The sequence below is a fragment of the Heliangelus exortis genome, chromosome 3, assembly GCF_036169615.1.
Source record: "Heliangelus exortis chromosome 3, bHelExo1.hap1, whole genome shotgun sequence".
Classification (NCBI taxonomy): Eukaryota; Metazoa; Chordata; class Aves; order Apodiformes; family Trochilidae; genus Heliangelus; species Heliangelus exortis.
Window position 1 is genome coordinate 88,161,758 of NC_092424.1, and position 18,674 is coordinate 88,180,431.

The 18,674-nt window shown below is 34.4% G+C and overlaps 1 protein-coding gene across 3 annotated transcripts in view; it reads left to right on the top strand.

Annotated features, from left to right (window-relative positions):
• EYS (eyes shut homolog) overlaps positions 1-18,674 on the top strand; it is a 724,585-nt gene that overhangs the window by 31,693 nt on the left and 674,218 nt on the right. For all 3 annotated transcript variants that reach the window (XR_011725383.1, XM_071741624.1, XM_071741625.1), the window contains exons 3-5: positions 9,284-9,477; positions 12,126-12,253; positions 16,157-16,271. Coding sequence is in view for 2 of the 3 variants with exons in the window: in XM_071741624.1 (XP_071597725.1) it covers positions 9,284-9,477; positions 12,126-12,253; positions 16,157-16,271 (437 nt within the window). In the remaining variant the exon portion in view is untranslated. The remainder of the gene's footprint in view (positions 1-9,283; positions 9,478-12,125; positions 12,254-16,156; positions 16,272-18,674) is intronic.

Below are 18,674 nucleotides of genomic sequence, written 5' to 3' on the forward strand. Positions count from 1 at the left end.
AATTTGGCCTATGAAATGATGTGATGTCCTGCTTTGAAAGGACAAGGATAGATTTAAAAAAAAAGAACAACAACAAAGCAATAACAAAAACCAAAACCACAAACAACAACAGCAACAAAAACAAACAAAAAATGCAAAAGAAAAAAAAACTAAACAAAACCAAACCCAACAACTGCCTGGGACACTACCAGCAGCCTGTTGATGTGGCAATTACAGTGGGGAGGAGAGGATGGGTCAAATGGACCAATCACAATATTCCTGCCCATGGTGCTCAGTATAAAATGGCCACTCTCTGGGGGCTTCTCTGGCTGGTGTCCTGTTTGGGTTGGAGCCTGGTTGTTTGATAATGATCTGCTGATTGGTTTTTTTTGTTGTTGTTGGTTTTTTTGTTGGGTTTTTTTTTTCAATGGAGAGGTACATGATTCATCAAGACAGGTTACCTTCTGCCTTCCCAAGCAGGACCAGCTTGGTTGCTCTCTCTAAGAACTGTGAATTGTCACTGGAACCCTGGACTTGGGCAGCCCCATCTGCAGTCAAGTCCAATATGGGACTTTGCTTTTTGGGAAAGAATTACTCGTTGAGCTGTGTGAGGTCACTGAGTCTGTGAGTTCATATTTTTAATTTCCTATCTCTACTTTATTAAACCTGACCTAGTGTTTTCTTCCAACCTTAAGGTCTCTCTCCCTTATTCCCTTGTTCACCTTCCTCTGGGAAGGTAGTGTGAGAAGAACAGAGATTACCCATCCCTTAGTTATGGGCTAAACCAGTGGCAGACCTATTGGTGCTCAACATGGGGCTTGAATCTGTGACCCAGAGATTAAGGGTCTCATGCTCTATCAACTGAGACAGCTGCTGAGACAGAAGTGATTTGGGCATGTGAAGAAGGGTGGGGTGAGAGAAAGGTTTTAAGATCTGGTTGTGATTTCACTTTCTCATGTTAGATTAGTTTTTTTCCTTCTCAAGTTGAGTCTGTCTATTTTTACCTATTGCTGTTACTGGGAAGTAAAAACCTCCCTCTTTTTGTCTTGATTAACGAGCCTTTTGGTAGGTTTTCTTCTTATCCCACAATAGGTGGGGGAGTGTGAGTGAAGGGAGGCCTGATTGATACTGGCTGGGCCTAAACTGTGGTTTGTGGTCACTTGAAAACATATCACACATTTTATCCATAGCCTTCATTTTAGGCACTGACACAACTGAGTTCTCTTGGGACATAGACTGAACTCTTTTTTGGTGACAATCAGTATTCCTAAAATTTAGGAACTAGCCTAAAATATCAGCAATATGAAAATAGTCAAGTTAAAACCACCATTTTTTTCTCACCAACAACATTGAGGTTAGAAACCTTTTTGTTTGGGGTTTCTTTTAAAAGCTATTCTCTTTTCTTTCTTCCTTCTGCTGCTACCCAGGCTACAAGATGTATCAAACCAGGACTATTGGTGGCTACTCAGCTCATCCTACTGCTTTTTTGTTGCTATGATGAGGCTCATCTATTCCTGAAATTCAAGTGCTCTTTTTGCTTTCTTTTAGTATCACCTGCTCTGTCATCCTACTCCTTCTCCTCAATATGCTCAATACCCATTACTGCCTCAGGTTTCCCCTTATTTAGTACACATCCCTTGTCTCTTCACTTGCCTAAGGGTACACCTTCCCAGAATATATTCCTGTAATTTACATATCTTTCTCAACCCTTACCTTGCTTATTGAATTTCAAATTAATAGATCTCCTATCTCATCTGTTTTCCATGTCTTTAGGAGTTGCCTCAAATCTAGTCATGTTTCTGAACACTAAGTAATTAAGTAGGAATTCATCTTGGGGAAAATCCTCTTTCTCTGTAGTAGAAGGACTTAGCCATTAAGAATTGTGATATCTGAAGATGAGGAACAAAAAAAAAAAAAAAAAAAAAAGTAAAATGAGAAAAAAAATCACGAGAGAAAAAAAAAAGCTGTCTATGGTAACTTCAGGGACTGAAAACTAAGTTAGTCACATGCTATGTGCTTTTAGAAAGTCTGTATATTAGCAGGCAAACACCAAACTGTCAACCTTCCAGCTGCTATTTTGTTTAAGACTCTTCCTCCTGGGTTCATATAAATGAATTGTTCACTATCAATATTTAAACTATTTCATCTTTAATTTATCCTGGATTCAGAGCAATTCTTGAAAATGTTACTGCTAAAAGAATGGATGATAATAACAACAATAGTAGCAGCAGTAGTAGTAATAATAATAAAACCCCTGAATACTTTTACAGTTCTTAAAGATTTACATTTGTTATGTTGTAGACAAGATTGCTGGATATTAAGACACATAATATAGGCATATTAGAATTTTAAAGTGAACTTCTAGCTGCAAGTCAGTTTCTTTATTTGAATCTCAATAGGTACTAGCCTAAAGCTTTTGCTGTCCAAATACCAAAAATTTGCTACTGATCTGTTGACTTATACTCTGTAAGAAAGCAAGTTGAGGAATTTGACTAATCTACCTATTGTACCTACTGATGCATTTTTTTCAATATGAGTTGAGCAAATTTTATAAGATTTCTTCTGATACACATCACATATGAGATGCTACTGGGGTAAGTTATCAAAGACAAATTATAATGACTGCCCAAAGACTGGAACGTGTGTAGCATTACCTATATTACTTAACTAAAAAAAAGTTTGTCAAGAAGGCAGTCAGGTAATTATGTAGACTACAGTAAAACTGTTAACACGGAGTTAAGAATCACTTTCAAAAATATATGGTTGACTTGACCTTACTAAGTTGTCATTTGTCAGAATATTTTGTAGTGCCAGCAAAGGAATTTCCATTCTAAATGTGTATAGATAATTTCTGAAAATGGGATTTCACATTATATCAAAGTATGTAAGTCACTCCAAAAATGAAATCTAAAATTCAATATGGTGTTGATAACACTGCTTCATTCAAGATATTTTAAGATGTGAAATTATCTATACTAAAAGACATATTTAAGTGAGATACATTGCATAGCACTTTTCTATGTCAAGTTATTTAGATATTTTAAAAAATGTATCTCAGGCCCCTTGTGTTCTTTTAATTCCTATAGTTTTACAATACTAGAAAGTGCTAACTAAAATTCCTATAAGTACTATAAGCAACTATAAATTACTAGATTGGACATAATGTGGCTAAAACTTTTACCTGTGTTGTGAACACTTACAAAATAGAATGTCCAAAAGGGTTTCAGTAGTTCAGAATAATTCTGACCCACATATAAATAATATTAAGCACCTTGTCAAAACCTCTCCTCATTCAATGCCTCTTGAAAGGCTTTTCCTCTTTCTACCCATTTGTTAGTCTCCATTTTAAAGAAAAAAGAGACAAACAAAAGACCTCTAGAAGAAATTAATTTATTTCTCTAATTTAAAAAATATTGATTTTCACATTGCAGTCAGAGAGGTTTTAGCTGAGAGGAACAAATCTACAAGTAAATCAAGACTGGTGGAAGCATAAATATGTTTATTAATTCAAAAGAAACAATTGAGAAAAAAAGCCCAAACAAGTAAAACTCCAGTTTTGTTCTACAAAAGCTGTTTTGTCCCTACAAATTTTTTTTTTTTTGCTTAATAACAGAAATTTTTTAGTATTCCTAAGGAGTTTACTGGAGAGATAACTTCGCTAATACATTACCAGGCTTCTCAAAATGTTCTAATTTTTAAATAACTTCAATTGCTATAATATCTAAGGTTTATGGTAATTTTGTAAAATGGAAGGTTCAAGATCTGAGAAAATAATTTGTTGAGTTGCACCACACATTACTTGCCAGAGTTGTACTAATCTGCTAAAACTGTCATGTGATTTTGTGAATCTCAAGCAGTAGTACAGAGGAAAACAGAAATATAGGAAGTTCCTACATTATCCTAGCTAGAAGCAAACAAGCTCAGTCTGTCCTTTACTGACCTCCAGTATTCAACAACTATTGAAATGATAATGATGATGACAAATGCAAACACTTTTTTTTCACTTTTCACTAAGAAGTCATAGCAAAATTTGCTTGTCTTTCATTTCATTTCATTTCATTTACTTTATCCACAAAGTTACTGCTTTCCAAGACATCTGATAATCAATTTTAAAATTCCCTGTAATATTTACTGTGTAGACTATTAGCAAATACAACTGCCCCACTAGGAAATCTTTACCTCCGTACCTTCCTCCCACTCTCCCATGCTTACGTGAAATATCAGGAAAATAGTACATGCTTAAATTTTTTTTTACAAAAGAGAGTGTTAAGGACATTTTACTCACATTGTGCATAATGAACAAGTCATCTCAGTTTCATAGATACATTTATTCAAAGTTTCATCCAAAAATTGCTATTGATTCAAGAGGCAAGGCCAACGTTCCAAAAATACCTATAGGACATGAAGCAGCCTTGTTTTGGTGTTTTCTTTGATGTGAAATTGATATCTAAGCTAAAGAGCTTCCAAAAGGTTTGACCTCAAGAAGTGAGGCAAGTTATGAAAACAACAGAACTTGGATCCTAAGGAGAAGCAAAAACCCTAATGACTCCAGCACCAACAAAAATTAAAAGCTGTAGGATTGCAACAGTCAGTCATTGCCAGTAAGAAGTACTGAACTACTCATTACTCCACGGAAGACAGGGAAATTTGGAATCCCGTGCAGATGGTGGGATTCAGTGCACCCTCAGCAAGTTTGCTAATGACCTCTGGTAGTGTGGTGCAGTCAACATGCTGGAGCAAAGAGATGGCATCCAGAGGGATGACAGGCTTGAGACATGGGCCTGTGCCAATGTGCTTCTCTTGCCCCAAGGAATAATAGCTTTCCAGAAGCTTTGGTGGCCAGCCTAGCATAGGCTCAGAATCATCCCAGCTCAAAATTCACTTTAGCTATTTTAGGATTTCTGAACACTGTAGTTAGTGAAGATAAGAAGTAAAACTAAAAGTTTACAAGGAGTCTTGAAGAGTTTTTTTCACAGCAGTACTGTAATTTTCTATCTAATAGGCTTTTCTCTGATGGAACCTAATGTTCTCATTCATTTACTTCCAAAATGTCTATTTTCAAGTGTGCTGATTGGAGCTTTTGTACAAAGCACATCAGTAAGCTTTGATACTGCCTATTTGGACTAAAATTAAGATTGTAGCTCTTATAATGTCCTTGGAGATTTGCACTCGCTCTCTTCTGATTCCTAGATTTACAGTAGGTTTCATTAGATTCAAACTTTATTGAAACTTCATATAAAAAAAAAATTAAAATTGTCATTCAGTGATTTTTATTAGAAATTTTTATGAAGATGCAAATACTGTATTCATATTTCAAGGATTACGCTTTTAGTGCACCAGTAGAAATATTGGTATATTTTAGTGTCTAGATATTTAAGAAGAGAGCTTGTGATTCAGTGCTACTTATAAACATAAAAGTTATATTCTTCCTATAAAGAGAACTTTTGAAAATACTTTTCAGTTTTGAATTTAAAAGGACTAGTGAAACTTAGGAAAGTAAAAGCAAGGAATGAACTGTATTGTACTAATTATAATAAAATTGGAACCAAACTATGCAGATAGGGATAAGTTTCATTGCTAAGGTGTTCTTTCATATGTTTTACTCCTTAGAAAGAGAAAAAGTTGTATAAATATGAAGCCCACAAAGACTACTGAAAAGAAAAAATATTTCTTTTAATCATTACCCCTGATATTTATGTAAATGGCAGTATGTTAACTTAATGAACTGACTGATGCTTATCAAAGGTGTCAGGAATGTTTCTTGACTTGTAATGGATTATATAACATGGTAATAAACTAAGGAAGACGAGAAGGGACACAGTTACATCAAAGAAGGCAAAGTCTGCGGTTTTTTTTGTCATGTGTTTGGTCTTGATGGATGGTTTTTGTTTTCACATGTAAAATACCAGAAAATACCAGAATGATTTCCTGAAATAAAAATTCATTAGCTTTCTTGTCTGTCTATAGGATAATCTATACGTGCTCACTTCTTCTTTTTAATATTCTTTTTTTTTTATCTTATTAAATTAAACCAAACAATAATTCACTGTATTGAAAGACCACAGCAATGATGTCTTTATTTTTTTGAATTTTCCTCTTTATTCAAGACATTTAACCAAGCTGATGACTATTTTTTTCCTACACTGAAGGTTCTTGAATCAGCCCCCATTAGAATATGGTACATTCCTGAGAATTTGAACAATGCCTTGTAGCTTTGAATAGTTAATAATTCATCAGTGAACACAAAAGACAATTCATTATTCAGCTAATGTCTATTTTTTAATATGGCTGAGGAAAGAAGCACTTGTTGAAATTGCTGGTAACAGAAATATACACCACCTGTGTCAAATAATATGTCCATACTATGGTGTTATTGATATCAAAGTAAAATACAAAGTCATGCATCAAATCTGTGCAGTTAAAAGAGTTTGCCTTGCACTTTTTTAACTGAAGTCTCAGGTCTACAGAATTTATGCAAATGTTTTTAATAAGTACTTGCATGTTGGACTGATGTGTTGCTCCCAGCTGCATTGTTCATTGCTTAAATATTGTCTGCCTTTAGGGACTGACATATTACTTCGGATTATACAGATCTACTTTTCTCTTCCCCCTTTACATTGCTTCTAATAGCATTCAAGAGACCAGTAAACGTTAGTGTGACTAGGGAGTTAAGTTTAAATAAAAACTTACCTAAACAAGAGGCACTGATGATGACAAAAATGTGTAAATTTTTAAGTGGAATTTTGCAATTAATTCCTAATTTTAGACAACTATTTAGATGTTTCTACACACTTTGAGTCAAAGTAGATAAATAGATTTGTAAGTTTAGAGGACCAGTTTTTCATCAAATGATGAAAAAAGCTTACCTATATATTAAGGCTTCTGTCTTGTAGCTGGTTATAGCAGCATGTTTCAAAAAACATGGTTGTGAAGACGTAAGGAACCATACAGTCCAGTTCTTTCATGGTAGTTGGGTACAGAGACTTCACTGTGAAGTGTTTCTAACTTTATCTCATTTTGATTCTCTCTTCAGTCATTTGCTTTTGTTAAACTTTTCTCAAATGAATTAATGATTTCTTTAGTGCTTGATATTTCCCACATCCAAGGGCTGTAATTGAGTCACTTTTCAATATTCGGTAGCAAACAGATTGAATGTAGAATCAGCTTTGGGAGTAACAGAATGAAAATAGATGTGTAGGCAGCAAGTGCCCGGACAGTGCCCCCCCCGCCTGTGCCCAGCTGGGGCTAGCCCAGGCGCGCATGCCCGGGTTCGGTAGGTGTGGTTTTCCAGGCAGAATTCCAGGGCCGGACGGATCAAAGTTAGCTCCTGATACCATTCGAGCCAGCACTAGCTCGACTGACTCCCACGGCGAGACTCATCCCACGCAACATAGATGCACTGCAATTTTTTATTTTTTTATTTTTTTAGCAGAAAATACCATTTAGCAGAAAATGTACAACAGGACAGCTAAATACTAATTTGAATAATAAGAAAAAAATTACCAATCTATGTCACTCCATGTTGCAAATATTCTCTTATGTACGCACTATTACCAGACAACAGCCTCATTCTGAGGAATGGCCCTCTTGGCTTTTCCTATTAACAAGCCTTACCATCTGCAAGTTGCAATATACTTTTACTGTGATTTGGTTACTATGGTGATGAGGGATGACAATAGATTTACAAAGGATTATTTCAATGTCCTCTGGTACTAAAGAGAAGTAAATAGTATGTTCCAAAAGGTAGATCCCCAATGAATTTGTCTTGTCGGAACAGCTATTTCCAATTAACTGAGTGATAAAAAGGAGACTTTATTTTGATCCTTTTTCTGCTAGTGGGATTTTCTCATATAGTGTGGTTTGTATCAGCTGTTCTGGTACAGAGCACAGACAAAGTGTGATATTTGGGTTTCCTGACAAATGTCGTTTTACATGCTTACATTTGCTCTATATGGCTAGTCAGTGTTGGTAAGGAAATTATTGGAGGCTCACATACATATCTATTAATTGGTTCAGAACTAGTTAGATAGGTTTACCTGAGAGTTTACAATTTGAAGTTAAAAGTATTACATTTACCATTTCAAAACCATACAGCTTTTTATGAAGTATAATTCATCCTCTTATGAATGTCTGCTTTTAATTCAGTTGATTCAAGTGGCTAACAAAATGTGGAATCGATACATACAACTACTTCAGAATAGATTTATTACTCTTGGTACAACAAATTATTGAAAAATGCTTCTGGTGTAATCTTTAAGTATGTGTTAGGAAAGTAGTTGAAATCAGAGTACCAAAGTACAAAAAATATATTTGCTACATAATTTCCCACAAGTAAATGGAATTAAATTCTTAGCTGCTACAGTTCTCCTGTATCTTTGATGTTGCACAATTTAAAAATGTTGATTGTCAAAAATACATATGCAGCTCACAACTATTGAGTTATCCAGGCAGATTAGTAAACACCTGCCTGGGGCTACAGTGAACAGAACATGAGAAACTACTGGACATAACATGAGAGGCTGCTGAGCTTAACAAATAACTGAGTGGGTGGCTGACAGATGTCACTGATAGCATGAGCAATGACTGCATTCCACAGATGGTTAAGGGAGAATTTTGTGAGAGACAGGAAAACTTCACAGATAATTGAAGAGGGAACTAGGGACTTTTCGGGGAATATTTTCTTGCAAGGTCAACTGAGCCTGGGTAACCATATCAGTAATGCCATGTAAAGCCAAATATCGGATATACTTAATTTGTACATGGAGGTGACAAAACCAGGCCAATAGGGGCAAACACTTAAATAAAGGTCGTTTAAGAAGAAAAATGTAAATAAGGACAGAGAGTAATGTGGGTAAGAGAAGTAGAAATGTGGGAAAATGCAAAAAAAAGTGACGAAAGGGCTGAGTGTAAGCAGGCTTTGACTCATTGCACTTGCCTGTCTGAGCCCAGAAATCTAATCACTGCAGTCTCATTTCTTTACTGTGTCTGTCTTACCACACTTCCTAGTGAGCAGGGACTAAGATGGACTAGCCAGGAACTAGAATGGTACCCAATCCTGGAATGACTCATGTTTTGAACCAGGAAGTTGGCAAGAGGTCAAGGACTTGGGTCTGGATATCAGATTTAAAACCTGTGCTAATATTTGAGGGATATTTTGAGGGATTTAAAGAAACAACCAACCAAACAAGAAAAATAATGTGAAATAATAGGGTAACACAACAGAGCACAAAATAATGTTTACAGGCAGCATATCAAGATACGTTCTCTCAAACGCACCCTAATTTCTTATTCCTCTTTCTTTTAGGTCCATTTTGTGAGAAACTTGGAGACCCTTGTGCATCTCAGCCATGCCTCAATGGGGGCTCATGCCAATATAATCAGTCTAGACGTGTCTGTAATTGTCCTGCTGGTTTTCTTGGCCACAACTGTGAAATTGATATGAATGAATGCTCTTCAAGTCCATGTAAAAACAGAGGTACATGTATTGATTTGCCAAATGTAAGTATTAACTTCAAAGATCCTTATCTGAACATAGAATTATAGAATGATTTGGATTAGAAGGGACATTTAAAGGTCGTCTGTTCCAGCCCTCCTGCTGTGAGACATCAACTAGATCAGGTTGCTCAAAGTCTCATCCAAGATGACCTCAGACAGATCTCATAATAGGGCATCCACAAATTCTCTAGGCAACCTGTTCCACTGTCTCACCACTCTCATAATGGAAAAAAATTTTCCTTATGCCCAGTCTAAACCTATGCTTTTTCAGGTCCAAATCTTTGTTCCTTGTCCTCTCACTTAAGGCCTTGGTATGAAGTCCTTTTCCATATTTCCTATTTTCCCCCTTTATATATTGAAAGGCGACAACAAGGTCTCCCCAGAGCCTTCACTTCTCTGGGCTGAACAACCCCAATTCTCTCAGTCTTTTTCTATAGCCATTTTCTTGGCACTTTTCTAGATTAGGTTTAACATGTTCATACCTTTCTTGTGCTGGGTTCCCAGACTTGGACACAGTTCTCCAAGTAGGTCCCTAGGAGAGCAGAGTAAAATGGGAGAATCATCTCTCTTGACCTGCTGGTCACACTTCTTTTTGTGCAACCCAGGATTCAGTTGACTTTCTGAGCACATTGCCATCTCTTGTCCAATTTTTCATACACCAGTATTACCAAATCCTTCTCAACAGTATTGTTCATAATCTATTCATCACCTGGTCTATCCTGATACTGGTAACTGTCCTGAGCCATGTGCAGGACCTTGCACTTGGTTTTGTTGAATTCCATGAGATTCACCTGGGTCAAACCTGTTAAGGTCTCTCTGGATGACATCGCTTCCTTTTAGTGAATCGACTGCACCACACATCTTATCATTCTCAAACTTGCTGAGTATTCATTCAATCCCACTATCTATATAATTAATAAAGATATTGTACAGTATTCATCCCAGTACAGCCTCCTGAGTGTTATCAGTTATTACTGATCTCCAGTTGGAGCTGTTGATTGCAACCCTTTGGACATGACAATCCAGTCAATTCCTTAACCATCTAATACTTCATCCATCAAACCCATGTATCTCCAATTTCACATCAATGATGTTGTGTGGGGCAATGCCAGAGACTTTACAGAAGTCAAGGCAGATGGCATCGTTGCTATTCCGTTGTCCGTTAACACTGTCTTTCCATCAAAGAAAGCCACCAGACTAGCCAGGAATGATTTTCCCTTTGTGAATCCATGTTGACTCTTTCTGATCACCTCCCTGCTTTGGCATAGCTTCCAGGAGGATCTCTTCCATAAAAGTGCCAAAACATTTATTTCTAACTTTTTTTAATTAGCTTGGAATACTTCCTCAAGAAAGAGAAAATTGTCTGAATGTGTAGTATTTCTAATATTTGAAGGTCACTTAAGAAACTACTGATGTTTTTTTCATTTTCTTCTCTCTCTCTCAAAATAAAAACCCTAGTATAAAATATATCAGTCATCTCTGTTACCTGGTGTTGTTTCCTGTTGTTGCTTTTCCTTTAGTATCCATTTTAATTTTTAATTTTCTTCTTTCTCTTTTCTTTTTGTAGAAATAATTACATTTATGCCGATTCACAAATAACACATCTGATAAGTGTCATTTCTGGTATTATTTCAAACCACATTGTCAATATTATTTAATTAGTGTGACTATTGCAAATAGAAGTGATTATACAGACTGAGAAAAATGAAAGAGTTAAAAATCTTAGTTATGGTATACCAGTGATACATACTCACTTGGAGAGAGAAAAAAAAGAGGCATGTAAATTGCCAAATTGATAGATTTCTAAGTACGTATGCAATCTGTCTAAATATTTTGTCTGGTACATAAACTAGCACATACTGTTTGGTACAATCATTTCTATAGACCAATGCAGTAGTTTCACACACAGAAAACTCTCAACAGTAGCTAATATAAAATTCCCTGTTCATGTCTTTAAGGTAGATTCTGAAGAAACACCTGAACACTTTCAATTTTACTGTGGGAATAAGCCCCTATTTATTTTTCTTCTTGGACGTGAAAAGGCCTATAAATGATGTAATACAGAAAAATAAGGGTGTGTCAGCAGTAATAAATATTTTGTTTTGTAAAATAACTTACTGTTCTTAGTGTATAAATTACAGATTGCATTAACTGGCAGATATCTTTCATCATCATAGAGATGTATAGTTTCTGTGTTTCATTTCAAAGGGGAAAAAGGATACAATTATTTTTCTTCCCTGTTCTAGCTAGTGAATAGTGTTTGGTATCTGAGTTATTTTGTGCACTGTTACTTTTTGATTGATGTGAATACTACATTGGAACAAATTCAGAAATTATAAAAAAACATAAATTATATATCTCCTACTTGATCCAGTTAGGAAATCACCAAGCCAGCCAAATTCAGAGCTGGTATACGTCCAGCTAGCAAACACATTTCTGGAATAATCTGTGCTGGAAGTTCTATGCCACTTGTCCTAAATTATGTTTGTAACCTATTTGTGGCTAGCACAGCTTTTTGCTGTCTTTATAAACTGTGTAATAAAATGAGACCCTGTCCTAGTTAGTGTCTCTTCGTAATGGAAGTAAACAATAATTTCTGTATTGCCTTGGTTACAACAAATAATTGTTTCTCATGTCCTTCTTTTCTATAGGATGTGGCATGTGTCTGCCTGCCAATATTCACTGGCAAATTCTGTGAGAGAATACTGAATCCATGTGAATTGCTGCCTTGCTTAAATAATGCAACTTGTGTAGCTCAACAGCAGAACTATAACTGTCGGTAAGATTAGAAATTAATTTATTTCACTACTTTGTTGGGTCACTTGATATCCTACTGAATGCAGAAATAAAAAATCATCATCAGTCTGAGTGTACAGAAAGCTATGACCTTTTCTTTTAACAATTTTTAATTTAATTTTGATTCCCTACTGTGTTTTTCTTCTTGAAAAATCCTGAAGTGCTAGAAAAAATTTAAAACTTTTAAGGAGTTATACATATTTTCATCCTTAATTCAATAAGATGAAATACATAAATCCTGACACATTAATGACAAGTGAGACAGTCAGACTATAGGTACCACTCCATTCAGGATGTATGGTGTTTATGCTATGTTTCTGAAAGGATAAGATGATTGTGTTGATTTCTGATTCACAGACATGTATTAGTAGGTATTAGATTGATTCTTCAAACAGCATATTAAAAAGTAGTTAATTCAGAAACACCATGCTATAAATTACCTATATAAGAATAACAGAAGTGACCTGGTAGGTATATAATTTAATTCCATTTTAAATGTCTTTTTAGCTATTTTCTTACACCACATTTACTTGGCTTTTATCTGGCTGTCTGAAGTACAGTAAACATCTTTCAAATTTCAGGATATTCACAAAAGCAGAAAATTGAAAACTGTACACAACAAACTGCAAACGTATTATGAATGAGCTTAGAAACTGCAAATACATCACAGAAGTATAGAACATAGTTACAGTCCATGAGAAGAGATTTGGCTGAGAAGTCTGGAAATTAAAAAATAAATAGAATTTTTTTCCTGTTTTCACAAATTAAAAAAAAAAAACCCGGACAATTTTATTCATACGTACACCTAAATACACAGAAGCTTACATACACAAACACATGCACAAAGTTTGATGTTCCCAAATAGTTATGTATAGCGCAGAACGATGATGTTATCATTTATTTTCCAATATTTTAAACCAAAATATAAGCTATTAATAATTTACTATTATATAGCCAGTCTTTTACATGGCATTGTGATACAAGCGTTAGTATGATATGATGCGTAAAGCTTACATTTAATAATAAAATGAACAATTAACATCAAGCCTCTCAGAAAAAAAAGCCAAAACCACATTTTGGCCATGTGTGCAAAGCAAATTAACAGTCTACAATATCACAAACCACTAGTCATGTGTTCTGTAGCTTGAGCTCTGTTTTGCCTCGGAAACTGCTTGATAAAAATAGCTATGGAAAGTCACGGTGGTTTAACGTTGATATATTTCCATTATTATACTGAAAATAAAAGCAGTTTTCTACCATTTAATCCTAAATACTTATAAATGTGAACACTGTGCATATTTTTGCTTGTACATGTGGAAGAAGACATTTGGGTGAAAGAAAATTTGTGAGGGAGCATGAAGCACACACTTTTCACAAGACCAGATGTAGTACTATGGTTGTGAGAGCTGCAATCTTGCCAAAGTCATAGTGCTCAAATGTAGAAGAGGTGCTAAGTTTTAGTGAGGGTCAAGGATCAGAAGTTCTTATTGTTTTTAGGATTCAAAAATTGAGGATTTAATTTTTGTAAATTTGTCTTGCATTAACTTAATGACATACAACACAGAATATAGGAACAGTGCTTTAACAATTTCAAGTTTTTAAGTCACAGACATGGAAACTTTCTGGCTGTGAGTCAGCCTTTAATTCATTTTACCCAAAAGAAGTGTGCCATCAACAGCTTTGCTTCATTCAGGGAGATGGGAGCTGCACATTCAAAGTTTTAAGTGGAGGTTTTGTTTAATTTGTGGTAATCATTGTCAAATACTGTAGGTTATGACTATGTTTAGTTACTCCATAGAAAACTGCATGTTTTTCATTCAGTGTAATACTGCTACCTAAAATTTTACGCGGTGTTTAGCTTACATGTGTATACAGATTAAAATAATAGCTGAATTAATATTTAAATCCTTTTTGGTTTGGTTTGGTTTCCCCTATTTTTTCTGCTTCACATTATGCCCAAACTGCATTCTCCTAACATCCATCACCATCTCAGCTTCTATCTGCTTATCCTTTATTCTTTAGGAAAGCAGTTGTCTTACATTCTAAACATATAACCAAACAGACTCAATATAATTTTCTTCACTTCAGTTGTGATGTATGACTATCTTGTAGCCTCATTCTATTCTTTCAGTCTTTGTATCATATCTACCTTTGTGCTAGGAATCTAATAGTAGCTTTTTTTCTTAAATGTCAAAATTTAAGGTGAATTCAAATAGGCAGTGAACAAGGATATCCATCACAATAAATTGTGATTGTTTACTTTGTATCTTCTTCTATTATCTTTGTTCTCTAGGACAATAAAAAGTCACAAAAAACATGAAATGGTGTTTTAAGAACATTCGTTCTGCCAGTGTCATTTCTGGAATTTTACTATCAACTTTCTTGATAACCTGTGAATAAGTCTATGCTAGCCTTAAAGAATGTAACTGTTGTGAGTGTGTTTTCCTTTGTCCACCTGCCTCTGCATAAATGGTTCTAAATGTGGTCTGTGGATGCTCTCTGGATGTTTCTGCCACCAAAGGCCAAGGAGTGACCCAATCTTCTGGATATTCCCTGTGCAGTCCTCAGAGGCATGGTTATACCCACTGGTTAGACATCATTAACTGATTTTAAAAATACAGTTAACGCAGACACTTCCTGTTGAACTTTTATATGCTACATAACTATTGGAGGTTGCATGCATTCTGAAATCAGGGAAGGTGTTATTTTTTAAAATGGGGAAAAATAAGCAACATGACTGAATTTTACCTATTAGGAGCAAGAACAAAGAAAAAGAAATAATTCTGATTCATCTTAATGATTTCCAGCTTCTAATTTCTGATTACCTCTCAGAAATAGGTAAAGAAACTTCTGATCTCACACTTTTAGGTTTCTTTACAGCACAAATTTTCAGCCAGTTGGCCATTTCTTTTCTCTTCAATTTAAGCATTTTCTTTCTATAGTAAGAGGATTAGCCTTTAGGCAAGGGAACATGCTAAAAGTATCTATAAGAACATATCAAGCATATTTGGTAGGGACTATGTGCCTATCAAAACGCAATAGAATATTAGCAGTCTGGATTTTAATTTTTGCACATTTTGAGCAAGATATAAATATTTAAATACTCTATGCTGTTCCATTATTGATTTTTAATAAGACCTGTTTACTATCCAGTTGTGCCATAATTTTTTACGTAAAGAGCGCTTTGTTAAACACTAGAGGATTAGATACGTAAAACATTTTCTCCTACTAGTAAATGTGATGACATGAACCAGAAGAAATGCCTGCAGTTTCTTACACCACAGAAGAGTTATTTTCTTTGACATCACATTGAACTGAGAGTGTCAAAAAACTGTGTGCTCATTTTTATCTTTAAAGAAAGTAACATATTACACTTAAGCAAACACAAGAACAGCCATGAATGCATTGTTCTCTCTAGAGGTTCCTTATGTTATGGCTTATATACCTAAGCAAATCATTATTGACTGCTCTTTGTTAATCACTAATAATGATTGATGCTAACTACTTTCAACCTAATATATCACCATATTTATAATTTTAATTTCTAAATTATTTAATTGATTCATACTTTCTGATAGATTTCCAAAGCCTTATTTTTACCTTCTTATTAAATATTACCTCAGTTGATTTTTTTTTTTCCTGGAAGGTTATATGAAGTATTGGTATGAAAATGCTTTTATCAATGAAAAAAATTATTGAGAATAAAAAATATCTAGAATCATGCAACTGATTTTTAATTGCTTGAAACCATGCTCTGTTTATTTTTAATAAGATACGAAGTCTGTTTTTTAACCACAAGAACATTATTTAATAGAATTATGGAACATAATTAAATACAATTAACTTTTAAATGGAAGTCCTCTAAAATACACTGGTGTATTTGCAGTTGCACGCCAGGATTCACTGGAAAGAACTGTGAGGAAGTAATTGACTACTGCAGACTGCTCAGCATCAACTGTCTGAATGAAGGATTGTGTCTTAATATAATTGGAGGATTCACTGTAAGTAATTTGATATATATTAAACTTATTCAGTACTTATTCAGACAAGCCAAACTCCAAATACATTCATTACTCTAAGAGACAAGAGGAACATACATTTGTGTGTTAGTTATTTATTTAAATCAATAACACATGGAGAATTCACATGGGTAATATGGATTTTTTAATTACTTTTCTACTGAGACCATTTTTTGCACTGTATCAAGGAAGAGAAATTCAGAGGATTTTTTTAAAAAATAAAAATTATATAAGTAATTGTGCTCCAGTTCTTATAGGCTTGAAGATTAGTGAATCTCATTAAAAAATTTATTTAAACTTGTTTTTAAACCATATTAAATTAACTAAAAACTGATTGAGTAGTCAAAGAGTAAAATTATAAATTGGGAATTATTGTCCTCTTTGACTGTTTTATTTCATGGCAAGTTGGTTTTGGACTAGTGATTCATACTGCTTTGAAATAGTAGAAAATACAAAATTCTTTCTGTTGAAATACACGTGTCCACAGAAAATTTCAGTACAGTTAATAACAAGCAAAGGTGATCAGGCTACATTACATAGAAAAAATGTTTTCTAAAAGAGACTAATGCAAAATGCTTAGGTAGAAGATTGTGAGATATAACATAGTGGCTGTTTACTGATAGTCAGTGACAAAGAAGACAACTTTAAGCTCAAAGTGGTTATTACATTTGACATCACACTATTGATACAGATGGAAAGGGAATCCCTGTAGTCAGAAATAGACACCTGTATAAAGAAGCATTTGTAAGCAGTCATACTTCTGCATCTACCAATGAAGAATACATCACAGGCAGTTCTATCATCTAAATTGTTTTAACAAGGCTGAAAAAGCAGAAAACCCTACTAACAAGTTTTATGGAAAAACAACACTTTAAACTGTATTCTGAAATGTATGTACAGTTTCACAAAGCTAAGCCAGTCCATGAGCTATTAGTTTTCCTCAGAAGAAAAACAAAGGAACACTTGTATTTAGAATATTTAACTCCAAGTATCACAAAATGTTGAAGCCACATTAGCAAGGAAGTGCTAACAGTATTGTGCATAGCTTTGTGCAGCTGCTTCTTCTATATACTATTGATTATACTGGGAACATTTTTTTTTTTAATTTTTAGCTAATAAAATATAGTTTAATGCAGTATAGTAGCAGTTTTCCATCAGATCAGTAAGGCCAGGTCACATCTGTCCTGTCCTAGTGGATAACTTCACCAGGAATCGTATTTCATGGGATCTACTACTGAGGGATCCAAACCCCAAAATTCCCAGAGAAGACTGTAGTTGGAAAACTTTTGGGGGACTGCAGTCAAGAGGGCAGACCCGTTCTACTGATAATAGATTGAGAAAAGGATCACATTTCCCAGTGTTGCCACAGATAGTCAGAACATAAAAACAAACACAAAAAACAAAACAAAACAAACAGACAAAAACACACACACACACACACACAAAAAACCAAAAAAACAAAAAAACCAAAACCAAAGAAACAAACAAAATCAAAGGAAAAAAACCCAAACAAAAAAACCCCCCAAAACCAAGAACTTTGTCTGGACTCTGTAGAAAGCCAAAGAGATGACGTTTATTTTGTTAATTATTTTCTAAAATACAGAAATAAAATTGTAGCCGTACTTCAGTGTAAAAAATATGGATATCATTTGAACACATTATAAGAGGTGACAGATAGTGTTTGAACATTATAGATCTGCCTCTTTTAAAAAATACTGCTATGTAAAATTCTGCTGATTTGTCAATTATTTCAAGACAAGACTGCTATTGAATGTCTCCTTGTTTTCAGCTTTAATGATGGAATAGCTTTTAAAAATCTATATAATCACTGACAAACTTGTGAAGAAAATATAGCTTATTTTTCTTTGATATCTTTCAAATAGGAAAATTTTTAATTAATAGAATGATGATTTGGCAACTTTATTCTGAACACCTCCTTCTACTCAGTATTAGAACACAGGACCCAATGTTTTAAGGAAAAAGTTAAATTAAAACCAGTTTGACTTTTGCCATAGTTTCAATTACTAAAGCGTGAACCAACTGTAAATTCTAGTACAATTTTGTTCAATTACACTGGTCATTTACATTATTTTGACAATATAACCTGCTTCTTAAAAACTTTTTTTAAAAAAATTTGCACACACTGACACAATTCAATAGACATTGCTATTCTCAACTCTTTATTTTCTCTTAGCTTCTGTTTTTGTTAAATGAATTTTATAAAACAAAAGTCAGTGTTCATAGCTGGCAGTTGATAGTATTTCCTTAGTGCTTTTAATCTGAGTGTCTAAAGGAATTTATGGCTATAGTTATCTGTTATCCTTATCTTTATGTGTAGATGGGGAAAAAATGTACAGTTTCCAAAGGACCTCTGATGGGGAAGAA